We start from the raw sequence: 27,752 nt of genomic DNA, 5'->3' as shown, positions 1-27,752 counted from the left end.
ATTTTCTGAAAATGAAGCAGGCAGTATGTGCTAACTTCTTCCACAGACTATCAACTGATGAAAAACCAGTACACCCTTTGCCCTCCTAGACCTGATTCATGGTGCAATTACTGCAATGCCCAGCACTTAAACAGTTCATACAGCCATAAACATTTCATCCCAGCAGCAGTCATGGATATCATAAAACCTATTTACAGAGACCTTGCAAATCCTGAATTACTGAAGAAGTGTCTGCATGGTCAGACTCAAAATCCCAATGAGTCGTTCAATAATCTTATATGGACTCGCTTACCAAAAAATATTTTTGTTAGAATGAAGACACTGAAGTGGGGGGGGGGGGGGGGGGGGGGGGCAGGATGCTGTTGTTGATTTAAATGATGGTAACATTGGCAGAGTGAAAGTGCTACAGCGTATAGGAATTAATCCTGGAGCAAATTGCATCAGAGAATTTGAACAGGTGGACAAGGATCGAATTGATAAAGCAGAGTATGCAGCACAGTTGACCAGTAAGAAGTCCAGAAACAAGAAAAAACTTGGAAAAAGATCAAGAGGATGATATACAGTATGGCGCAGGGTGCTTCTGAGTGATTAAAAATAAAAAGTTGAGCATATATTAAATGAGTTACAGTCTTTTGAAACTTCAGAACCCGTTCCCAAAAATTTACATTTTTTGTTGCATTTTTCCCTAATTCTCAGAAACCACTTCAAGTAGAGTATTCAAATTTTCAGGGAGTAATAACATACATATCCTCAGTCTACTGAACTAAAAGAAGAACATAATGTTATGTATAGTTAAAATTACTTAGGATAACACAAAAAAGTACACAAAATTTTAACCGTGTAATTAAAAAATGGTATTTCCGAAAGCAGTGGCTGAAATGCAATAATTAATTATTCCAGTTCAGCACACTCAGAAGGTACAGTTTAATGTCCTGTAAAAGTTTCATGTCAATGGCTACAGTGGTTCCTGAATTAAAGGGAACCCAAGTCACTAAATTTAACATTGTCGGGATAGTGCATTCCAACTCTCCTTAAAGTTAATTTCTATATATAAAGGCAATGTCCTGACTGAGTGAATGATTCATCAACACCCAGCCCAAACCGAAATTTGGAGAAAGGTGTGGATCTTATATTGTAGGCATTTTTTTAAAAATGAATTTTCAAAATTCCAACCCTTAGGGGGTGAAGTAGGGGTTGAAGAGTTTTTTTTGAAAAATGTCACTATTGAGGCAATTTTGAAGCTAGGCCTATGAAAATTGGTATTTGGCTTCTCAGTGAGAAATAAAAAAATATGTGTTCCAGTGTTTTCAGAAATTTAACCCTATGCGGGTTAAATAGTGTGTGAAAGTTCTTTTTGAAAATGTATTATTATTAAAGAACTACCGAAGTATTTTGAAAGCCATATCTATGAACACTGGTCACTGATGTCTCGCTTACAAATACAAAAATATGTGTTTCAGTGTTTTTGGACACTGAACCCCTAAAGGGGTGAAATAGGGGATGAGATTTTTTTATCAAAATATTTTATTATGAAAGCATTTTTGACTGAATCTATGAAAATTTAAATTTGGAGTCTCAGTTAGAAATAAAAGATACATGTTTAACAGTTGGGGTTTGTACATTTTCTTGTACAAATGAAAACAAGAATGGATTTCCTTTTTAAATGAATAGATCAAGGTTGCATTGTATCAATTTAGGTACAGTAATGAAAAGAATGTCTGATTTTGTTCTGTTAGGGTTTTATCAATTTTCTCAATAAGCTTTCTTTTACACATTTTTGTTTCCTTTTACACATCCTTAAACCAAAGGGTAAAAATCTTCTGGATCAGTCCCACCACTGGTTTCAAGTATGAGCTGCCACTGCCTGCAGCAATGGTTCAACACTGGAGCACTGTAATAGGTGTGGTGCTATCTGTGTCATAAACTAATAGCATGCATGGTAACATACAAACTTCCCTTGTCCAAAAACTACAAATGTCCCAGACTGCTGAAGTGAAAGCTGTCATAGATTTGATGAGTGGCTGAATGTATTGTTGCCATTTAACAATTCACCCTCAATGAAGAATCAGTTAATCCTTGCTCACAACAGCAGCCATATACAAGTTCAATCATACAATGGACCACAATCCAGCAAGTCTGCATAGTTAGACAGCATAACAGAAAAATGTCAAATATAGTGGTCTCAAATGCCACTAGATATAAAATGTTGACTATATATACTGAAGAGAAACATGAACAGCAACAGCCAAATCAGGCAGATTTTGGGGTTCAAAGCACTGCCTCTACTTTACACAGCTTTAAAGGTCATATCACAAAGGGCACTTTTAATCATTTACAGCAAAAATACACCTTCCACTCCCAGGTGGTTCATATCTCGCAAATACATCTTTATAGAGATTGCGGAATAGTAAGAGCATGGACCATGAACATACGGAGTAAAAGGCAGAAGTGTGTACTGTCATCCCCCACAGAGCAGCATGTCCAACTGATAAACAACGAAAGTCTCCCTCAAATTGCCTTAAAGGGTTGATGTTCTTTGTGTGTATGCCTTACCCTCTAGTTACAGAATACAGGTTACTTTGAGCAATTGAGAAAGTAATTAAAAAATAGAACTTACTTTCTTGTGGCATAGTACATATTGTATAGGTAAGTGCATTTGGGTACCAGTCAAACAGCTTACAGATGTTAGCGAGTCAGTAGGCTGAGACAAAAATGTCAGTAACAGTGGACTAACTTACATCAGCAGTTACCATTAAAAAAAATAGTGAATTAGTTCAGTTCAAGCTATTATCCTAACACTTCCTGGCCCCATTTGGAAAGAAAAAGGCATGTATTTCCCAAAGATGATACATGGCAATGTTTCTCTGGCCTACATGTTCGCTTAACCATGTCCCACAAAATGGGTCTGAAATGTGTTCAATTGGCAACTTGTTTGTCACAGTACTCCAGAAAACGTTTTTAATTCTCTGCAGATCTTAATGCAAACCATGTGAAGAGAGGTTCTCCAGAAGCATATTGAAAGACACTTTGGCTCCATATTGTGGCATTGAAAGACACTTTGGCTCCATATTGTGGCAATGAAAGACTGATTGTATCATGAATTTTTCAAAGCAGAGATCATATGCATTCTATTATTCCTACAATACAACAGAAGGAAAGTTGCTACTCACCATATAGCAGAGATGATGAGTCGCAATAGGTACAAAAAGAAGATTCATACAATTACAGCTTTCGGCCATTAAGGCCTTTGTCAGCAGTACACACACACACACACACACACACACACACACACACACACACACACACACACACAAACGCAACTTGCACTCACATCTATAGTCTCAGAGAGCTGAAACCACACTGCCTCTCTGAGACTGCGGACGTGTGTGCAAGTTGCGTTTGCGTGAATGTGTGTGTGTGTGTGTGTGTGTGTGTGTGTGTGTGTGTGTGTGCGCGCGCGCACGTGTGTGTATGTGTGTCTACTGCTGACAAAGGCCTTAATGGTCAAAAGCTATAATTGTGTGAATCTTTTTGTTGTGCCTATTGTGACTCAGCATCTCCACCATATGGTGAGTATCAACTTTCCTTCTGTGGTATTACATTCCATCCTGGATTTTCCATTGTTTGATTCTATTACTCCTACATTTTTGTGCTGTTTTGTTTGTAATATACTATTTAATATAATGGGCAATCACAAAGTTTCCCTTTGGGAGCCTTGCTATAACTTATATGCAATCAGCGCAACTCCAATGTGGATATATAAACACCGACATGTAGGGAAGGGATTAGTGTGCTGTTCATGCCTTTCTGACACGCATGTGGTAAATGTGAAAATGTGAACTATGGTGACATTATTACCAAATGCAACCAAACAGGACCAAAATGCTGTCATTCTTTTCATGGCTACAGCAGGACAAACAGTGGCAGACACCCACTGGAGAGTGGAAAATGTGTGTGCAGCACATATGTCGAAAACCACCATTGTGAAATGGTGCGACAAGGAGTGCTGCTGCTTCATTGTAAAGCTTGTCCCCATATAGCAAATGTCACAAAACAGAAGATGCGCCAACTCCAGTGGTAGACACTCGAGCAGCCGCACTATAGTCAGATCTTTCCCCGTGCAGTTATCACTCCTTCTGTCCCTTAAAAAAGGTTTTGCAGCATAAACAACCCCCGTCAGATGAGAATGTGTAGCAGCAGGACATGGTGCTTTGCCAAATGTGTGTTTTCAACCTGGTGCATTGGCAGGATGATTGCCTCAATGCTCACAGCAATTATGCCTGATTAGCAGACCGATTTGGGATTGTACAACTTTCAAACAGAAACTTTTTGATCGCCTCTTATATTAAGTCACATGTACGACACATCACTCTTTGCAATTTTCACAAACTTTAGTGTAACAAAGTAACTGATAGCCTCATAATTTAGTTGTTGTTGTTGTTGTCTTCAGTCCTGAGACTGGTTTGATGCAGCTCTCCATGCTACTCTATCCTGTGCAAGCTGCTTCATCTCCCAGTACCTACTGCAACCTACATCCTTCTGAATCTGCTTAGTGTACTCATCTCTCGGTCTCCCTCTACGATTTTTACCCTCCACGCTGCCCTCCAATGCTAAATTTGTGATCCCTTGATGCCTCAAAACATGTCCTACCAACCGATCCCTTCTTCTAGTCAAGTTGCTAGAAACGTAGGTTTGCCTTTTCTTAATCTTTCTTCTAAGATAAGTCATAAGGTCAGTATTGCCTCACGTGTTCCAACATTTTGACGGAATCCAAACTGATCCTCCCCGAGGTCTGCATCTACCAGTTTTTCCATTCGTCTGTAAAGAATTCGCGTTAGTATTTTGCAGCCGTGGCTTATTAAACTGATAGTTCGGTAATTTTCACATCTGTCAGCACCTGCTTTCTTTGGGATTGGAATTATTATATTCTTCTTGAAGTATAAATCGTGAAAAGCACACAACAGATCTTTTAACAGATATTCTCATGTTAGAAACTTGTTACATTAGCAGTGGCAGAATATGGCACAAAACTGAAGCTGATAAAGCACAAAAATCTGCCACGAACTAAGTAAATGTTGCCAGCTCACACTAATGTACATTTCCAGAAATCGGTAGATTGAAGATAAGCAGTTACAAGAACAAAATTTCAGTTATTACCTGCATGCACAATTATGTAGTTCAAGCACAAAATTCAATATCAGTAGCAAAGGTGAGCAGAAATTTGGGTAGGCATGGCCACAAGTAGCAATGTTATTCGCAAAAAGCTGTTCCTCAAAGATTTTAGCAATAAATTACCTGGAGTATGATTTTCCAGAAGAAGCCAAAGGTGAGAATGTCACTTCAAAAAGCTGATCCATTCCTTCAATATTTGTTACAAAATAAAGAAATTTCTGCTTAAATATCTCAACTGTATGAAGAAGAACTGCATTATAATCAGCTTTTCCATGAGCTATAAGATTCAACTGTTCTTCTACAGCAGATCGCATTGTGGGCAAGACCAGCTCCGGATCAATCTAATAAAATGGCAAAAATATAGATAGCTTCAAATATCATACTGTGCTTCAGTTTTGTAATCAGATTTACAGGCTTCAAAAATAAAAATGCATTCAGCCAACAACAATGAAATACAAAAAAATAATATAAAACTGTTAAACACATAATGTTAAATTCAACATCACATATTGGAGTCCATAAAGCCAAAATGAGATGAGACTCCAGTTTAAATCAAACACCACACTTCTCTCTTTTCCCGATACAGGCTGCAAAATGCATAGACTGCTTTCACAGAATCAATATACCTAAATCACATTCAACAGAATTAATGTTCAGTAAAACACATCACACTGAGAAATCAGCAATATTAGAACAATGTCTGTTGCCTTGCAGTACCTTTCTGCCAAATTTCAAGACGTACATCAAAGTTATTTTAATTTAACAAAACAACAGTCTTTCAGATTTTGATCTCAGATGATAGAAGTTTGAGTTCATGAATCTCTGTTTCCAGTGAGTATTAAATGAGTACACAGTGTCGTTAAATGGCAGTGTACAAAATCAGCTCACAGGAATATCTTTATGGATACTTTAGACCCCCTCCTTTTCTATCCTGCTCTGCAGAAGTATAGTACCATTTATAACCATTCACAACGGAAAAAAACATGTGGTTCCTGTAGTCAGTTAACAGATGATCAGAGCGAACAACTGGTTTGGAGCAAAGTCTAGAGAGTAGGAAAAGCTATTGGAAGCGTGCGCAACCAGTCCTTGTAGCAATCTGAATCAGAAAACTTAAACATAGACAATGTTGATAACTCTACCATCAAGGGCATCTATTGAAAGGTTCAGAGAGTGGTTAGAACTTCTGGATAAGTGCAGCACTCTTGCTTCAGTGTATAGGCTCATGAAACAGAAAAGTGGTGGCATCCTCCACAGGAGCAAGCTGAGGGTGTGATATGAAGCTCGAGTATCTCTGACCTTTCCCACTCAATCAATCAATGCATATGATGACAACACTACTTTTTGCCTGGAATTGAGAGAATTATTTAATTAACAAGATCTTTTGATCATCCTGGCTGCTATGAAAGTCTTAGCTCATAAAGACATGACAATCTATTGAATTGAAATAATATATGACTCAATGACATGCAGTTTTCCTGATGACTGTCACTGGAATCTGTGTAGTTGCTTTAAATGAACTATTCATGCCATATTCTTTCAGAAAAAGAGAAATATTTTTAAATGTAACATGAATTTAAGTGTTAAACAGTCTTATCTGAAAGTATTTGTCCAGAAGGTAGCCATATATGAATATAAAACATCGATAATGAGTAGCATAGACAAGAAGAGAGTAGAAGTTATTAATGTAATGCTATAGAAAAATGCTTCAGATTAGAAGGTAGATTGAATAATTAATGAAGAGGTACTGAATTGAATTTGGGAAAAGAATGTTATGGCACAATTTGACTCAAGTAAGGATCAGTTGATAAAACACTTTCGAAGGCATCAAGGAACAGTGCATTCGGGGCGTGTGGTCAGCACACCGCTCTCCCGGTCGTTATGATGGTTTTATTTGACCAGGGCCGCTACTATTCGGTCGAGTAGCTCCTCAATTGGCATCACGAGGCTAAGTGCACCCTGAAAAATGGCAACAGCTCACGGCGGCCCAGATGGTCACCCATTCAAGTGCCGGACATGCCCGACAGCACTTAACTTCGGTGATCTGACGGGAACCGGTGTACCCACTGCGGCAAGGCCGTAGCCGTCAGTGAAGAGGGTATTACTAATTCAAGTTCCATTTCAGGTGTTGTCTTACCCACCTCCTTCATGCACCATGGTGTTGGGGCATTTTGTCTCTCATGGTAGTTGCTTGAATTTTTAAATAACATCACCAAGCCATGAACTGATTTGACATGCAACTTTCCATGCTGACAACAGTTCTTGTCATAAAGTGACAATGCACATGTGGTATAAGGTTGAATTGGCTCCTCAACGCTTATAGGAAGACGAGCACTGTGCACAGACTGCTTTGTACCATTCACAATTAAAGAGAGAATGCAACCCACTGAACTACTCTGAGAATGCAGGTTTGCTTTAATCTCAATAATGCAGGTGTCAGTACATAGTAATTTCCTGTGGTTAAAAGAATATTGAGAAAGCGGTTATCTTTTTTAAACACACACACACACACACACACACACACACACACACACACACACACACTTTATCTACATCAAATCACTCTACACTGAAATAAAGACAACATATATCTGAAAGACCAGTCAATGTATTTAAATTATTTCTGAAAGTTTTACAATAGGATTAACATCCACCCATCTTTCAAACTTTTTTAATTAGGAGGAATAACACCATTTCAAATTTATTGAGGTTGTGGAGCCCAGTCAGAAGAAAATGATAGATGTACACTCAAGCTTTTTTTTTTTAAAAAAAAAAGGAAAAAAAAGAAAGTTAAGTCCTGAACACTTTGAACAACTAGAGATATGACATTCATATTCATAGGACATGTACATTAGTAGGCTCTTCAAAAATGATTAGCGTGTCAGAATGCGGGTGCAAGATCAACATCGATTCGTGGTGCAACACAACCTACCGGTATAATGTACCTGCCCCTCTCATTGTCGCCATAAACTGAAGGTAATGGATCAGAGTGACTTACAGACGTAGCACAAACTGTACCCCCAAATTAGTGAGTTTCAAAGAGGGCGCATTATTGGCATGAGAGAATGTGATGCATCCATTCAAGAAATTGCTGCTTGTGTAGGATAAAGCCTTTTGGCAGTGCAACCGGTGTGAGCAGAGTGGTTCACGGAAGCTCATAAAACACAACAAGATGGGTCAGGTCACACCACCCAGATAACCCTTTCCTCTGACCTCCCAAGGAGATCGAAACTGCAGGACAAATCTGCATCCTCCTCAGCTCTGGCATAACAAAGGAATAGTGTAACGTAAAATAGAAAGAAACTTCCACATGGGAAAAATATATTAAAAACAAAGATTCCAAGACTTACCAAGCGGGAAAGTGCCGGCAGACAGGCATAATGAACAAAACACACGAACACACACACAGAATTACTAGCTTTCGCAACCGATGGTTGCTTCTTCAGGAAGGAGAGGGAAAGACGAAAGGATGTGGGTTTTAAGGGAGAGGGTAAGGAGTCATTCCAATCCCGGGAGCGGAAAGACTTCCCTTAGGGGGGAAAAAAGGACAGGTGTACACTCGCGCGCGCACACACACACACACACACACACACACACACACACACACACACACACACATATCCATCCGCACATACACAGACACAAGCAGACATATTTAAAGGCAAAGAGTTAAGGGCAGAGATGTCAGTCGAGGCAGAAGTACAGAGGCAAAGAAGTTGTTGAAAGACAGGTGAGGTATGAGCGGCAGCAACTTGAAATTAGCGGAGGTTGAGGCCTGGCGGATATCGAGAAGAGAGGATATACTGAAGAGCGAGTTCCCATCTCCGGAGTTCGGATAGGTTGGTGTTGGTGGGAAGTATCCAGATAACTCGGACGGTGTAACACTGTGCCAAGATGTGCTGGCCGTGCATCAAGGCATGTTTAGCCACAGGGTGATCCTCATTACCAACAAACACTGTCTGCCTGTGTCCATTCATGTGAATGGACAGTTTGTTGCTGGTCATTCCCACATAGAAAGCGTCACAGTGCAGGCAGGTCAGTTGGTAAATCGTGTACACCTTCCGGGTTACAGGACTGGAGTAGGTGGTGGTGGGAGGGTGCATAGGACAGGTTTTACACCGGGGGCAGTTGCAAGGGTAGGAGCCAGAGGGTAGGGGAGGTGGTTTGGGGATTTCATAGGGATGAACCAAGAGGTTACGAAGGTTAGGTGGACGGTGGAAAGACACTCTTGGTGGAGTGGGGAGGATTTCATGAAGGATGGATCTCATTTCGGGGCAGGATTTTAGGAAGTCGTATCCCTGCTGGAGAGCCACATTCAAGGTCTGATCCAGTCCCAGGAAGTATTCTGTCACAAGTGGGGCACTTTTGGGGTTCTTCTGTGAGAGGTTCTGGGTTTGAGGGGATGAGGAAGTGGCTCTGGTTATCTGCTTCTGTAGCAGGTTGGGAGGGTAGTTGCGGGATGCGAAAGCTGTTTTCAGGTTGTTGGTGTAATGGTCGAGGGATTCAGGACTGGAGCAGATTCGTTTGCCACGAAGGCCTAGGCTGTAGGGAAGGGACCGTTTGATATGGAATGGGTGGCAGCTGTCATAATGGAGGTACTGTTGCTTGTTGGTGGGTTTGATGTGGACGGATGTGTGAAGCTGGCCATTGGACAGATGGAGGTCAACGTCTGGGAAAGTGGCATGTGATTTGGAGTAGGACCAGGTGAATCTGATGGAACCAAAGGAGTTGAGGTTGGAGAGGAAATTCTGGAGTTGTTCTTCACTGTGAGTCCAGATCATGAATATGTCATCAATAAATCTGTACCCAACTTTGGGTTGGCAGGCTTGGGTAACCAAGAAGACTTCCTCTAAGCGACCCATAAATAGGTTGGCATACGAGGGGGCCATCCTGGTACCCATGGCTGTTCCCTTTAATTGTTGGTATGTCTGGCCTTCAAAAGTGAAGAAGTTGTGGGTCAGGATGAAGCTGGCTAAGGTGACGAGGAAAGAGGTTTTAGGTAGGGTGGCAGGTGATCGGCGTGAAAGGAAGTGCTCCATTGCAGCGAGGCCCTGGACGTGCGGGATATTCGTGTATAGGGAAGTGGCATCAATGGTTACAAGGATGGTTTCTGGGGGTAACAGATTGGGTACGGATTCCAGGCATTCGAGAAAGTGGTTGGTGTCTTTGATGAAGGATGGGAGACTGCATGTAATGGGTTGAAGGTGTTGAATAGTGTAACATGTCGTACACTATCAGGAGTGACAGTCTACCACCATTTATTATGACATGGGTTACGTGCGTGTCATCAACTTCTCTGCCTACCACTGAGTGAGGTGGCACAGCGGTTAACACACTGAACTTCCATTCAGGAGGGTTCAAATCCACGTCTGGCCGTCCTGATTTAGGTTTACCGTGATTTCTCTAAATTGCCTCAGACAAATGCCACGATGGTTCCTTTTAAAGGGCACAGCCAACTTCCTTCCCCATCCTTCCCCAATGACGCCGCTGTTTGGTCACCTCTCCCAAATAAACCAACCAACCTCTACCTATCTTTGACAAATGTGAAGAAACATGCTAGATCACAATGGTGTGTGGAATGATGTCACTAGGGACAGGAATGGCATTAGATAGTGCTTTCGGATGAATCCAGGTTCTGTTTGTTTGAAAATGATGGGCGCATTTTGGCTTGCCACAGACAGGGTCAGTGGCATCACAGTGACTGCATTCGCACAAGACCTACATCGCCAACTCAAGGTATTATGGTGTGGAGTGCTATATGGTACATCTTCAAATCACAGATGGTGCAAGTCCAGGGCATCCTTTCTTTACAACATCCCAGACGCCATTCTTCAGCAAGACAATGCATCACCAGACTTGCCACCAATCAAAAATGTGTGGGATATGGTAATATGACAGGTACAGTGCTGTGACGCAAAGCAAACCATCACACAAGAATTTTGGAACCAGCTAAATGCAGCATGAATAGCTGTACCACAGGATGCCATTCATGTCTTATTCATATCGATGCCATCATGCATGGAACAAATTATCAGGGCGCATGACGGGCCCTGTACTTACTATGCAACAGGAAACATACTAAACTGAGGTGGCTGAAATACTAATCATTTCTGCAGAACATACTAATGTACATGTCCTATCTCTAGTTGTTCAAGATGTTCTATATTTTTCTCAACATGATGTACTTAATTCACATTCCCTGTTCAGTTGTCAGTGGTGTTATCCATAGCAATAAGTTATTTTTGATTAATATTCAGTAAATTTTTATTTCTGTTTAAAAATAATGGAGCCTACATCTGCCCCATAAGCAAAAACATTAACACGTTAGTACTGCACTGGACACAGGTATTTGGCTTGGTTTTACACAGTGGCATTAATTGTTTTTTTTTTTTCTAAATAAACTTATTATTTTGGTGTGACTTTGGTTCTTTATGCTCTAACTGCATTACATAGATCTCCCATCTGACAGTGGATAGTGATTCCAGCTTCTGTGCAGACAAATGGGAGTTGCAAAGTATGATCCAGTCAGTGTTCAGATCTGGTAATTATAGGTAACATTCATAAAAGTACAAGGTGGTTCAAAAAAACATTTACAAACTGACATGGCACATCTGGCTTACAACAAGGATCAGTAATCACATAATAACCGGGTGTCACAAATGCCATGACAGGGCACTATAGTCACAATACAGCTGACATCATCAGACAGAAGAGGTTCTGAGAAGTTTGGAAGGTAGGAGACAAGGTACTGGCAGAACTGAAGCTGTGAGGATGGGTTGTGAGTAGTGCTTGCCTGTGAAAGGCAAAGGTCCTGAGTTCGAGTCTTGGTCTGCACACAGTTTTAATCTGTCAGGAAGTTTCATATCAGCACACATCAGCAGCAGAGTTAAAATCTCATTCTGGCATCATCGGACACTGCTTAATTGGGCCATACATTCTCCACATCAGATTTCAGAACGATGGAGCCCCTGAGCATTTCAGCAGAGAAATGAGGGTATATCTGCAAGCAAACTTTCCTGGGCACTGGATTGGTCACATTGGGCCAGTCGCATGGGCACCACGATCACACACTCTGTCTCCAATCGATTTTTTCCTGTGGGTGTATCTGAAGGGCCTTGTGAATGAAACACCTGTTATATCACCGGATGACCTAATGGGCCAGACTGTTGTAGCAGCAGTATGTCTTCGAGATACACCAGGTGTCTTTGAGAGGATGTGCTGTTTAATGCAGTGTCGATGTCAGGCGCAACTCGATGTGTCTGCACAAAACTTTGAGTATCTCCTGTAGCGGGTATCAATTGGCAGCATGTGACGTAACAACTGCAATAACATTTAGTAGCCTCAGATGGCCTTTGTGACCTCTGTTTCCTATATGACTACTGATCCTTGCTGTATGCCCAATGTGGTGTGTCAGTTTGTCAACATTTTTTTGAATCACCATGTATAGGGCTCAATCATGTGTTTAGAAGGAAGCTGTCCTTTGGATCGTAACAACACAAGTGATTCAAACTAACAACAAAATGAATATGAAGTTTCAAATGATATTACTATGATGTTACTTGTTACATTGTACATTTTTCTTATGTTTGCAAATGTTGAACAATTTCTGAACAGTGTCATGCTGTCCTTAAATTAATGGCGCCGAGTGAGGATCGCGAGTGTGTAAAGTCCGGAAAAAAGTGTAAAAATAACGAGGAAAAGTGTTTATCATGCAGTATAGTCAGTGTATATTGCGAAAACTTGTGCATGCCATGCTACATAATAAAGAAAGTCACAGAAAAAACTATGGAACCACAAGAAGTAATAAGGAGAATTACACATGTGGAGCATCTAGATCGTCTTTCGGGGAAACAAGTGTAATATTAAGTTCGGATCCCTGCCACTGCAAGAAACGTGCAGTTAAAGGTGTAATGTGCACAATATGTAAAACTGTGTTTCATTATTCATGTGTTAACGTAAATCCTAAATGTAAGATTTGGTTCTGCGCAAAATGTTGCAGAGAAGATCCTGTGCAAAAACTTAATAAGGTGGATTACACAAACAATATCATTGCAGTGTTGGTGGAAGAGATACGCATTTTACAACACGAGTGCAACAAATCCCCGCAGCTGAACACAACGGGCATAAATAAATTGCACAGTTAACTCCACTCAGGAACCATTAACTATAGTAGCAAAAATATAAGTCATAACTTGTGTAAAAAGTACGGGAGAGTAGGTAGTAATGGCGTATGCGAAACAAAGTTCCGTTCTTGGTGTGCAAAAGTTGATCCGTCGCCGAAAACACATGAAAATTCATCGTCAGAAAGGAAATATGATACCAATGTCTACAGGGCCAGACTAAACCCACCTATTCAATTACGAAACAGATACGAAGTGCTAAGCGAAATAAGTGATGATAGTGCTTCAGAAAATATTTTTGAAAATACGCAGGTACGTGTTTCAGCAGTTGCTGCTCCCCTGAATAGGCCTACGCGCAATTCATGTCAACATATGCCTGGGTCACAGCAAAAAGTACATAATCACATGGGAAAACTGCATATTCTAGCTTATAGCCACGGGTGCGGAATAGCCTCTCTTGTTAATGAAGCATCAGTTGTGAAATCTACGACTTATGTCAAGCCTGGGGCTTCCCTTTCGGAGGTAATTAAGAATGTTTACACTGATGAAATTATCAAGTTGACTTCAAAAGACTTTGTAGCTTTGTTTGGTGGCTCTAATGATGTATATAAAATTGAAACCTCTGAAGCCTGCTCAGAATTGAAAAAATTTGTCTCATACAAACTTTCTCTTTGTCAACATTCCACATCGCTATGATCTGCCACGCTGGTCTTGCGTGAACAAAGAGGTTAGTGCTGCTAATGAGAGTTTTTCCAGTATATGCAGTCAATTCGAAAATGTTTGTGTTGTTGATAGTAGTGGCATTGGTCGGAGATTCCACACTTCTCATGGCCTTCACTTGAATGGCCTAGGGAAGAAAATTGTAGCACAAAAAATATTGGATGAAATAAAAAGGCACCAGCAAACACCTGCAGCATCATCAACGACAGTAACACCACAATAATCAATAACAGCAGGTTCATCACAAGTAGTAACAACAACAGAAGCAACAGCAACAGAAAAATCATTGCCATTAGCAGCAGTAAAATTACCACAAATGGTCAAACCACAATCAGTAACTGCAACTAAACCTTGGGCGGAAACAACAGCAAAACCAACAGTGCCAATAAAAGAATCAAAGGCAGCAACAGCACGAAGAATCCTGTCAGCACCACCACCACAACCACTACCATTACTACCACCACCACCACCACCACCACCACCACCACCACCACCACCACCTCCGGCCACAGAAACAGCAGCAACAACAACAGCAGCAGCAACTGAACCAACAACAACAGCAGCAGCAGCAACAAAACCATGAACAACAGTTGCAGGAACACAACACTGCCTAAGGAGGAGTCAAAGACAAGGTACATCTACATCATTAAATAAGGATTTTTTATGGCTTCAGACAAAGAAAAGGAAAAGATTGTGACAAATCAGCAAGAAAATTTGCAGGTAAGTCACAACTACTATAGAAAAAGCAGCACATTACCAGGTAATGACAAAAGAAAAAATACTTGCAAAACAGTCAGGATAATGTGTCAGAATATTCAATGCCTCAGAAACAAAGTACTAGATCTAGAAGTAGCTTTAAATAATCTTGCTGATATCTCTTGTATTTGTTTATCTGAACACTGGTGCAAGGCGAGTGAATTAAGTCTCATAAATATAAGCAAGTTCAATTTAGCATCACATTATTGCCGAAGTGTTTTTATAAATGGTGGGGGTATGCATTTACTCTAGAGTAGGACTGCAAGTTCAAAGTGAAAACAGAATTGGACCATCTAAATATAGAAAAACATTTTGAATCATGTGCCATAGAGTTAAAAACTGAGGAGAAGAGTGAAAAACTAGTTGTCATTACAGTATATAGATCTTCACTGGGTGACAAAAACATATTCTTCAAAAAAAAAAAAATAAATAAATAAAAAATAGAAGCAGCATTAAACACTTTTTATAGTAATGAAGTGAAATTATTTTTATGTGGAGATTTTAATATTAAACTGTTAATTGAAAGTGATGAAAAAAGACAGCTTTTGAGTATACTCAGCAGCTTCCACATGAAACCACTCTTTACAGATGCCACCAGAATAACAGAACTGTCATCTTCTCTTTTAGACAATATTTTCACAAATATGGAGAATGGTATCACTGAGCCACTAAACATAAACTTAGGTCTTTCGGATCACAATACACTATTAACATACATAAATTACTCTATCCCCAAGGCAGTAAAATATAAGTGAGGATACAAAAGGGCACTTCTATACAGAAAAAGTGAATACTTTCATCCAGTTGTTAGCTAATGAAACCTGGGAAGATGTCTTTGCCAAACAACAACTGAGGAACCTATCAATGTTTTTTCTAGTACATTCATGTCCCTATTTAAGATGTGTTTCCCAAAAAAGCTCACAAAGATCAATGTCATGCCTAGGAACACAAGCCAGTGGATAACACTTGCTATTAGAGTATCTAGTCAAACACTAAAACATATCAGTCAACTCAAAAAAGATAACAAAGATGAACACTTCACAGATTATGTTAAGACATACAAGAAAATTTACAGGAAGGTGATCAAAAAAGCCAAGACAATGCACAATGACAGTGTAATTGCTGGGTCAGCAAACAAATTGAAAACTATATGGAACGTAGTAAAAAAAGAAATCAGTCCAAGCAAAAATGTTAGAAATCCAGATGACTTTGTTTTAAATGATGATCAAGGCGTGCTAGTCAAAAATCTTACTTTAGCAAATTACATTAATTACTACTTCATAAATAGTCCAATCAATCTGAGTAAAAATTGTTCTAAGATTAGTAGAACATCAATCCCAGAAGAGCAAAGTGTTAATTCATTATTGCAACCTCCCATGAACAACTTGGAAGTCAATTGAATAATAAAAACAATGAAGAATAAAATGTCCTTAGGGATTGACGAGATACCTTGCTCAGTCATGATGAGATGTGCTAGTGTCATATCAGACCCACTCTCACACATCATAAACATATCATTTTCAGAAGGTGTCTTTCCACAACAATTAAAAATTGAAAAAGTAAAACCATTGTATAAAAAGGGCGATATACATGACGTGGGAAACTATAGACCAATAGCTTTATTATCGGTATTTACAAAAGTAATAGAGACAGCCATGAAAAACAGAATTACAAATTACCTTGAGAAATTCAATCTATTGTCTGTAAACCAACACGGCTTTCGCAAAGGAATGAGTACAGAGTCAGCCATCACCCAATTCATTGAAAATATTGTAACGGGGCTAGATAAGAACAACAGTACAATAGGAATAAATTTGGACCTCTCAAAGCCATTTGATACTGTCCAACATGATATCCTGCTAGACAAATTAGAATATGTCAGTATACGAGGAGTAGCTAAAAAGTGGTTTCAGTCATATCTCCATAATAGGAAACAGGTAGTAGAAATTGCAACAACAAACAGTAAAAACCAAAGTATTGTTTACAGATCGGATATCCACACTGGGCCAATTGGGGTACCACAGGGGAGTGTTCTAGGACTTCTCCTATTTCTTCTTTACATAAATGATATCAAGATTCCAGTAAATGGTACTCATATAACCCTGTTTGCGGATGACACAAACATTGTAGTAATTGACATAAACCGGGTATTGCCAACATCTGCAACCAGAGTTATAGAATATTTGCAAAATTGGTTGGAAGTGAACAAATTAATCATAAATATCTCTAAAACTAATTATATCCATTACAGGAAAGCAAAGTCACACTCTGATCTAGATCTCAGAATACAAAATAAAGAAATTGTGTGAGTTGCTACCACAAAATTCTTAGGTGTACATATAGATGAAAATTTAGACTGGAAATCCCATATCCTGTATCTCTCGCATAAGTTAAGCTCTGCTTGCTTTGCTTCACGTGTTATTAGCTTTGTATGTAGTAGGGAATGTAGCAGAACTGTTTACTTTGCTTATATACATTCTGCTATTACCTATGACCTCACCTTCTGGGCTCATAGTAAAAAAAATCTCAAAACCATCTTCACTCTACAAATACGAGCTGTTAGAATAATTACCAATAGTTCAAGGCTACTACATGTTTGTGCCTGTCATTCTCATTTCAACTGCTACACATATAATGTCCAATTAACACATTTTACTCACACCTAAAATTGAAACGCATACACAGAAATAAACAATGAATTAAAAAAATTGTTTCAAAAGGAAGATGCAAATAGAGTTTTGGTACTTATTTCAGGTTTTCTCTTTTTTAAAGTAAACTGAGTGCAGCAGATCAGTAATAGATATACACACCTTCTGATATCCATGTACTAATACAATTCCAAGAGGTGTAGGGATAAGCCTGCGACCAGTTCCCAAAGATACATAATTACGCTGACAAATGTTGTTGATGTGGACAGGAATAGAGGCATCTGTGCCAATCCCATGTTTCTCCATCAGAGTAATTACTTCCGCTTCAGTCAAATAATCAGGTGGGCATGTTTGTCTCTCCACAATTTTTGCCTGAAAAAAGAACAACAGGTTGCACTTAACTAAGAATTTTACAGTAGTTAACATCTTTCTAACTCCTCATTTTATGTATTTTCTGTCACTGCTTGGTCACAACACTGATTATTAATATCTTCTCAGTGTATAAATTCCATTACTGTGACTAAATAAAAGGGTGGTTTGGTTGTTTGATGCATTTTTTATTTTTTTTTATTTTTGAAACATGTTCAGTGGTCTATAATGTATATTTTGTTCCTTACTATATTAATATATTTTATATATGACAACATTAAAACAAAGAAGTTTTTCAGTGTGGTGATAACTCTTAATGAAATTTACTCTCCAGATTTCTCCTCTGAACATGAAAATATTTCACTGACACCCACATACATAGGGTGAAACAGTCATAGTAATAAGAGAAATCACTGCTTGCACAGTAGATTAAAGTGTTCATTTTTCCGTGTGCTGTTTGAGAGTGGAACAGTAGATAAATAGTGAGAAAATGGTTCGACGAGGCTTCTGCAAGGTACTTAAGTGTGAATTGCAGAGTAGTTATGTAAATGTGATGAAACAGTCCTGAACACACTTAAACATACTTTTTCATTATTTTTAGGTTTAAAACAACTTTTGGTGCAAAAAGTATGTGTTTTAAATAGTTTTTCATTTCACTTGCAATTCTGTGTGGAATAACATAAAAAATATGACATCCTGGATTGTATAAGATATGCACAGTTCCATTGTGGCACTATGTAGAAAGGACCACAGAAAATTGAAAGTGGAATAAGGAACTATTAAAAACACAGATAATATGTGCACCCCAGGTAATTAAAAAAAAAAAACTGTATTATGTATCATTGTCATCTTCTCTTCAGGTATTGGACAAGAATTGCCTGTTAGGGTACCCATCTCTGTCGCAGCCTCCCTCTGTCTGTTCTCCCATAGTACTTAAAATTTCTTGCCTTTAAGGGAAGTCTCTCACTCTCCATGCTTTGTAGATGTTTGTTCCATTTTCTTCTGTAATCTCTAATTTTATCATTGAGGCTAAAGGTTTGCAGTTCTTCTCTAGTATCTTGATTTCTTAGCCTGTCTTCTCTTGTGCGACCCTTAACATCTCTAAGGAATGTCTCACAAAAAGCCTAAAAACTATGTCATTATGTACTTAATCTATAAATCTAGTAAGAAACAGAATATGTATTAGTAAATGAGAAACCCGGCACTGCCCGGGTATTTATTTATACCTGTGCCTGATATTTCATATATGTGGGATTTATTTTTGACTTATAATGTTTGTAATAGTCTGACTGGAGACATGAATGAAGAGCTTTTTTTCTTCATTAACAAGGGAGAGAGCCATGTAGAGTTGCCTGTGTGAGAAACAATTAACACTATGGTCCATGCCCACAAAATGCAGCATCTATCCTTGCAATTTAGTTATGGTCATGGCATAATATAAGCTCACTAGGAATTGTACATTTTTTGAGCAAAATGGTAAAGAGGTAGGAGGATGTAGGATTGGGGCTATAAAACCTCATTTGCCTGCACAACTTCCTGTTAAAATTTCATCAACTTTTATGATGTTACATTTGAGAGAAGAAACTGCAAATCTCTGAGAGTGGACGGTTCTGAAGATCAGACTTACACCACGCCTCGCTTTCTGAAGGAGTTCCAAAAGAGTAAGTTAAAGCCTGATTGCTCAAGCCACAGTATATCCCACCTCACAATCTTCATTGGATTCTTGAGACCACACAGTTCTCAGCCTTTTAACTGTTCTGTTGCATTCACAAAGATGTAACCATTTTCTAGGCATTTTTATTTGTAAACAAAACAAAATAAAAATGTAACAAGTAGGAAACTTAACAAGTAGGTACCCAAATCACATAGCAAACTTAGTAAGTTCATTTTTCCTGGCAAATAACGTAAATAAAACCTATCCAAAGAAGCAAATCAATGTTGTTAAGTTTTTAATACAAAAAGCAAAATCAGCAAATCCATCAATTTTCAAGATAAAATTGTTCAGCTTAATTCTGTCACTGGCATCAACTTCGGAAAATACACCTGTCAGTGAGTTAAAAAAACACTAAGAATGCCATGTATTGGTTCTTCAGTGTATTACACAGTGATTGTTAAACATTTGAACTACCAAGCTAAGCACACAATTTTAGAAAAAAATGTAAATTTATGTTTTTTTAACATCTTTCAATTTTGATGAAACAAATTCTAGATTTTGCACTTTTACAGTTTTATTATTAGAGTAGATAAGCCACCAAAGATACTCGAAATGCAACCAGCAATCAAACAAACAACATTATTTAGTCACAGCGACAGAATTTATTCACATAGAAGATATTTACAGTTCTTGTAACTGCCAATTAAGTTCTAAACTGCACCAATTTTCTATGTGGAAGAAAAGTACCTCAATAGTAAATGGATACAAAGTCTTACATCATGTATTGCAGCTTCTTCACCAACAGTAAAGTCAGGGATAATTTCATCATTTCCCAAAGCCTGCCAGTGCATAATAGTTGTGTAACCAGGATCCAACAATGTTTTCCCAGTGCAGGTGAAAATTTCTGTGCCAATAGAAAATGCCACTGTTGTGCTTAGATATTTGCAGTCACGTGAAACCTGAAAGATATATTTCATTAAAAAATAAAAATTAGCAGTGCCTGTAGGTATCAGGACTTGCATACCAATTTTGTGTGTGCACATGTATGCATTTATTTCAGACCATTACAGTAACAGGAAGTATTTAAGGCAGCAATATTTAATGAAATCCTCCTGGGCTAACCACGAAAAAGTGTTGAATATCATTATCATTGCAGACACAGCCATTATTCAGCTAGAAGAGTCTGCCACTTTGACATCAATAAAATGCAAAAAGAAATGGACTGGTAGACATTCAGTAGGTATGTTCTGTTCTGTGTTAACTCAATGGATATCACACGTAAACAATCATAATAAGCTCTGGCTTGTGACATAGCAATCTGAATAGGTTCTGTTTGTCACTGCCAAAGCCAATCTGGAACTTGTCACTGTCCCAGTCAGGATGAAACTCAAACTACCATCACTGATGCTAAAATGAAATCTGTTACAATAGTTGAACACAACTGCATGCCATTTGTGTCTCCAATTTCTTCTTTCATTACAGCATAAGAGATAGGCTGCATAGTGACACAGAGTGGCACCAAGCAACCATCAAATGATTCCCAATAGTCCTCTCTGGCCATCTGGATGCAGCAGTGATCCTAATTTGTACTGTGGTCACCATGTGATTAGTCTCGTGACACGTGTCAGGTGCGATTCTTTGTACTGTTGCCATCCAAAAACAGTACCACAAGTACGAGCACCACCTACATCTATTCTGTTCTATAGTTGTAACTCTTATCCAGTGTGTTCTTTTTTTATTGAATCATCCACCTTCTCACAGACCCACAACACACTTTCGGTAAAATTCAGTTAACGACACTGCATTTGCTTGTAGACACAGTCCTGGCACGTCCACAACATTTTACACCTCTGTGACTCAGTGCACTAGATCACTACTACAGAATATCAAATGCAGCTGTTACAGCTTCATTTTTTTGTGTTCTGTAAGAGGTTCCTACCCCACTCATACAATGGTACTGCCTTTATCGGTAACTTGTGCAAATATTGTTTTTCTATGCCACATCTTTACGATAATCCACTTGATCAAACTAGGATTGGAGGTACTTTATATACAGCAAGAAGAGGAGAGAAACCAGTATCAAGCGATGGGGCACTGAGCACCTGAATCTTACTTTTGCAGTGTTCTTTTGAGCGGCATTTGTGTCCTACTGCATAAGGCAAGAAAGTATAAAGTGAGATAGATGTCAGAGAGTAACTAATCCTGCAATGTTACAAATGTGACAGGCTTAAACTGAATTAAAAAATGCTGTCCTCTAATCCAACCACCAAATAAGCAATAACTGAACAGGTGGCTCTGTCATCAAAGCAAATATTTAGCAAGATAATGGAAATTATAGAATGAGAATAACAACTGATGTGTGTGCATTTATGTGCAGGTGTACGCACAGGGAAGGGATGGTTGCATGCTGGTGGTGAGGGAGGGCGGATGTGGAGAGAGGAGGGGGGGTGTACATGTGTGTGCACAAGTGCATGTCAGAACTACAGCTGTTATGTATAAGCACATCCCCACATCTATCTGCGAACACATCACACTGGATTTCCAATCCAGTACAACTTTAATGTTCTTCAGCACCTTCCACATAAACCTGATCTTACCTTGTAATTCAAATTCATTTCTACAAATTAAAGTTTAGATGAAAATAACTGATTTCCTACAAAGGACAATCTGCTGCAGAAAATGTAAAATTTACAGCTTCCAGGTAATATGCAGGGAAAAGAATGGACTTCCTTAGAAAGGCAACAAGATGCAACACGTATACTGGAAACCATTTTACAAGAAGCAATATCAATCAGGTTGTACTATAAAATTTTATCATCATATTTTGTGGCTAGGTTGGTTTTATAAGTCTTTTGTGGAAAATAATAAGCAGAACATGCAACATAATACATACATTTTTATATAAAAGTAAGTAAACAAAGTTATAAGGCTAACTTACAGTTGCAATGAAGTGCCTTGTTATGTAATCATAAAGTCTCCATGCATCATTGTCCAAGTCGCCCTTGTTAGCCAGTTTCATGGGTGTTATTGGGGGATGGTCACCAGCATCATGACCTTTACGAGGTTTGTTTATGCCATCCGCCAGTATTTCACGAACCTCAGCTCCCCACACTGAGCTGTGTTGTTGTTGCTTCAGCACTCCCCTGGTTTGTAAAGATATACACGTAGCGTTTCAATATTGCTTCCACTGAGTTATAAGACAAAGTTGGCAGATAACATGCTTATACAACAATTTTTTTATTACTGTTGTTAAAGTTATAAAATTATGTTTGGGGGCATATCTAAAGGAAGCTGGTGCCGTTTAATGCCACTCACAACTCTGTACTAAATTTAACAAATAAATACATTCAGATCTTACTGCTAACAGTGAATATTCCAGATTGAGACATTTGAGGCTGCACTGGAGAGCTTACTGAAATGAACATCTGTGTCAGGTTCAAAGTATGTCTTGGTGTGGGACTTACACATGCAAGTAATGATCTGCCAACTGAGACCTTGGCACACTTCACATATTGAGACAGTTCCAGTCTATCATTAAATTTCTCCTGCTGCTGTTTCTTCTATAATAATCTACCGTTTTATTTGTAGCACTCAGATATATCATTCTGAAATTAATTATTGGTGTGTGGTTAAGATACCTGCCATCATACTATCTGTTCTAATACTAGACCTGCAAGATTAACAGAAATAGTTGTGTGGAATTTGGAGGAACAAATGAGAGTTGGTACCAGATTGAAACTTTGATTAATCTAAGTTTTATGTCCATAGACTAAATGGGCCCATGAAAGGCACCAGTTGTAAGTCATGTCAAACAATTTTAAACAATCAAAAAGATTTAAAGTAAAGTGTTGTTGCATCTTTGTCAACAATCAAGTTTTGTGGAGGGGGAGTGGTGACAGTAAAATATTCAAACACTGGTTATATATTCACTTGATAAAACATTCTCTCTGATGCTGTACTGACTCAGTACAGAAGTTAGTTTTGAAATTTGTTAACAGAAGACAAAAGAAATGCCACCTGCCAAATAAGCTATGCTCCTAAGGGTTTGTCCCAAAGTAATCATAATCATCAACAAAGTAGCATGTGAATATTCTGCAATCTACTTCATTTACAAAGAACTTAATCTTCTTCGCACTTCTTCAAAAGAACCACAGTGATGAACCTATTTCCCTGAAGTGTACTTGCACATTTATTACACCCTCTACATAGTGAATAGAAGAGAAAGTGTGCTGGCTCCCCTAGTCCACTGGAGCCACCGTGTTATTTTAGTTTCTCCACTTGTGACCCAGGGTAGCACTGCTAAGACAGAGCTCCTTCATTGATGAGAATAAATCTACATAATGGAACGAACAATCTGTGATCCTACATTGAAAATTTCAGTGCTAGTGTCATGCAAAGTTATCAGGCATTCACAAATGACATCCTATAAATATTTGATAAAAATATTTACTACAACAATATTTTCCACTTGCATAGGAAATGTGGAAGATGTCTTCAATTAATACATGAGAAATTGTCTTTCCTGTAGTAGAGCCACAATCCCATAACTCATAATTAAAGAGAGTGGAATGTCAGATGAATTTCCACTTAAGAGGCATAAACACATATGGCATTGTGCAACTCTTATTGCTTGATGAACCACATAACCTGCATCAAGATAAATCAACTTTACTTTGCTGAGTCCATTACTAGAAGCTTTGGCACATGTTGCTAATCTGACTGAGCTTCTGTGGGGATAGGTAGAGCAAACAGTGTTTGTTTATAGTTGCTAGTTACAAAACTCTGTCTGTGTTATTTTGCTCCAAATTTCTAGCATTTGGTTTATGTATGTTAACAAGCATTCACTTTTATATTCACAGTTTTTACCAGATGACAACAACAGTTTTACAGGCTTATAAACACATGTAACTTGTGCAAACTAAGGGCATTTATTACTTATGGAGGATTGTTACAACTCAGAGAACTCACGATGTTGAAATCTCGTTCAAATGGTTCCAACTGAAGTTTAACTTTTCTTGTTTGGAAAATTCAGCACACCTGAGCATTTGTATTCTGTTGTTCCCAAAAATAGTTGCCATCTACCTTCACAGCATTTTTATTGATTCCACAAGGGTATTTGATACCCTTTACTAAATTTCTGAGGTGTGTTTATAACAGAATAGCAATAATTTATATTTGAGATAATTTTCGTATCTCTTTGAGCAACTTAATTTTTAGGAGTATGCTCTAGGCAAGAAACTCATTATAATACAGCATTCGCTTATTATGGTGTAACTGGCATCTACTGAACATTGTGTCAAATATGAATGTCTGTTTTTATTAAGTTTAGGACATCTAGGTCAAGGAGATCTAAACAAGCAATCTTTCGTGAAACCCCATCATGTTGAGTTTCAAATAACACAGCTGCTCATAGTTCATTTGATTAATGCACTCATTTGTTTATACGATAATGGATGGCACCTCGTGTATCCTCTGTGACTGTCACAGACTGAATCGATTTTATTTTGCTGTTTTTGCTCTCTTTTATTTAATACTTTTTGTTAATCTTAAAATAATCTGTATATGTTAAAACTGAAAATATTTAATAATATTTAAATGATAACATTCTGCAAGAATGAGAGTTTAAATATGCATAGATGAGTAGCAGGTTTCAAAGCAATGCCAATTATGGAAAGATGGTTGTGGCTGGTGGATGGCATAGAAGGAAGGAAAATTTGGATATAACATATCATCGACATGAAGGTAATTAAGAAACTCAGTGCAAGCTCAGACTTTTTCAGGAATATGGAACAAAATTGGGTGTGTTCTTTCAAAGGAACCATCTCATCATTTGCCTGAAGCGATTTAGGATAATCAATGCAGATTTGAACTGTTATCCTCCGGAATGAGATTTCAGTGTACCAACAACTGTACTGCCTTAATTCAGTATGTGCATAGTTTGTGAATTTGTAACCATGGTCATTCAGACTGTTTTCCAGCATATTGTGGACTGTAAAAATAATGGGCAAGGTGCATTTAAATGAACATACATTTGATTAATTTTCTAAGCAATATTATAAAGGGTGTGATATTGGAATAGTGCAGAGAGATATGTCTATTAATGAGACTATTTTCAAGGGACTCTTTTTGTGAATTAATGAACTGTAGAGCAATGTGAAAGCAGTGACTAAAACCAGAGGTCTAGAAAGTGAACTGATTTTAATACTAAGCACATACTGTGAACTGTGCACCATATGCAAAAGCTACATCTACATCTACATCTACATCCATACTCCGCAAGCCACCTGACGGTGTGTGTCGGAGGGTACCCTGAGTACCTCTATCGGTTCTCCCTTCTATTCCAGTCTCGTATTGTACGTGGAAAGAAGGATTGTCGGTATGCTTCTGTGTGGGCTCTAATCTCTCTGATTTTATCCTCATGGTCTCTTCGCGAGATATACGTAGGAGGGAGCAATATACTGCTTGACTCTTCGGTGAAGGTATGTTCTCAAAACTTTAACAAAAGCCCGTACCGAGCTACTGAGCGTCTCTCCTGCAGAGTCTTCCACTGGAGTTTATCTATCATCTCCGTAACGCTTTCGCAATTACTAAATGATCCTGTAACGAAGCGCGCTGCTCTCCGTTGGATATTCTCTATCTCTTCTATCAACCCTATCTGGTGCGGATCCCACACTGCTGAGCAGTATTCAAGCATTGGGCGAACAAGCGTACTGTAACCTACTTCCTTTGTTGTCGGATTGCATTTCCTTAAGATTCTTCCAATGAATCTCAGTCTGGCATCTGCTTTACCGACGATCAACTTTATATGATCATTCCATTTTAAATCACTCCTAATGAGTACTCCCAGATAATTTATGGAATTAACTACTTCCAGTTGCTGACCTGCTATTTTGTAGCTAAATGATAAGGGACCTATCTTTCTATGTATTCGCATCACATTACACTTGTCTACATTGAGATTCAATTGCCATTCCGTGCACCATGCGTCAATTCGCTGCAGATCCTCCTGCATTTCAGTACAATTTTCCATTGTTGCAACCTCTCGATACACCACAGCATCATCTGCAAAAAGCCTCAGTGAACTTCCGATGTCATCCACCAGGTCATTTATGTATATTGTGAACAGCAACGGTCCTATGACACTCCCCTGGGGCACACCTGAAATCACTCTTACTTCGGAAGACTTCTCTCCATTGAGAATGACATGCTGCGTTCTGTTATCTAGGAACTCCTCAATCCAATCACACAATTGATCTGATAGTCCGTATGCTCTTACTTTGTTCATTAAACGACTGTGGGGAACTGTGTCAAACGCCTTGCGGAAGTCAAGAAACACGGCATCTACCTGTGAACCCGTGTCTAAGGCCCTCTGAGTCTCGTGGACGAATAGCGAGAGCTGGGTTTCACACGACCGTCTTTTTCGAAACCCATGCTGATTCCTACAGAGTAGATTTCTAGTCTCCAGAAAAGACATTATACTCGAACATAATACGTGTTCCAAAATTCTACAACTGATCGACGTTAGAGATATAGGTCTATAGTTCTGCACATCTGTTTGACGTCCCTTCTTGAAAACGGGGATGACCTGTGCCCTTTTCCAATCCTTTGGAACGCTTCGCTCTTCTAGAGACCTACGGTACACCGCTGCAAGAAGGGGGGCAAGTTCCTTCGCGTACTCTGTGTAAAATCGAACTGGTATTCCATCAGGACCAGCGGCCTTTCCTCTTTTGAGCGATTTTAATTGTTTCTCTATCCCTCTGTCGTCTATTTCGATATCTACCATTTTGTCAACTGTGCGACAATCTAGAGAAGGAACTACAGTGCAGTCTTCCTCTGTGAAACAGCTTTGGAAGAAGACATTTAGTAATTCGGCCTTTAGTCTGTCATCCTCTGTTTCAGTACCATTTTGGTCACAGAGTGTCTGGACATTTTGTTTTGATCCACCTACCGCTTTGACATAGGACCAAAATTTCTTAGGATTTTCTGCCAAGTCAGTACATAGAACTTTACTTTCGAATTCATTGAAAGCCTCTCGCATAGCCCTCCTCACACTGCATTTCGCTTCGCGTAATTTTTGTTTGTCTGCAAGGCTTTGGCTATGTTTATGTTTGCTGTGAAGTTCCCTTTGCTTCCGCAGCAGTTTTCTAACTCGGTTGTTGTACCACGGTGGCTCTTTCCCATCTCTTACGATCCTGCTTGGCACATACTCATCTAACGCATATTGTACCATGGTTTTGAACTTTGTCCACTGATCCTCAACACTGTCTGTACTTGAGACAAAACTTTTGTGTTGAGCCACCAAGTACTCTGAAATCT

The 27,752-nt window shown here is 38.8% G+C and overlaps 1 protein-coding gene and 1 pseudogene across 1 annotated transcript in view; both read right to left on the bottom strand.

Moving 5' to 3' along the window:
• LOC126281619 (DNA topoisomerase 3-beta-1) overlaps positions 1-27,752 on the bottom strand; it is a 132,567-nt gene that overhangs the window by 38,051 nt on the left and 66,764 nt on the right. Inside the window, exons 8-11 of the mRNA XM_049980739.1 lie at positions 22,375-22,579; positions 20,213-20,395; positions 17,576-17,785; positions 5,296-5,513 (exon numbers count right to left, since the gene is read on the bottom strand). Of these exons, the coding sequence (XP_049836696.1) occupies positions 5,296-5,513; positions 17,576-17,785; positions 20,213-20,395; positions 22,375-22,579 (816 nt within the window). The remainder of the gene's footprint in view (positions 1-5,295; positions 5,514-17,575; positions 17,786-20,212; positions 20,396-22,374; positions 22,580-27,752) is intronic.
• LOC126282608 (5S ribosomal RNA) lies at positions 7,137-7,254 on the bottom strand (annotated as a pseudogene).

This window comes from Schistocerca gregaria, chromosome 7 (assembly GCF_023897955.1).
Source record: "Schistocerca gregaria isolate iqSchGreg1 chromosome 7, iqSchGreg1.2, whole genome shotgun sequence".
NCBI lineage: Eukaryota > Metazoa > Arthropoda > Insecta > Orthoptera > Acrididae > Schistocerca > Schistocerca gregaria.
Note: the sequence above shows the minus strand (reverse complement) of the source record. Positions and strands in the feature narration are given on the sequence as shown.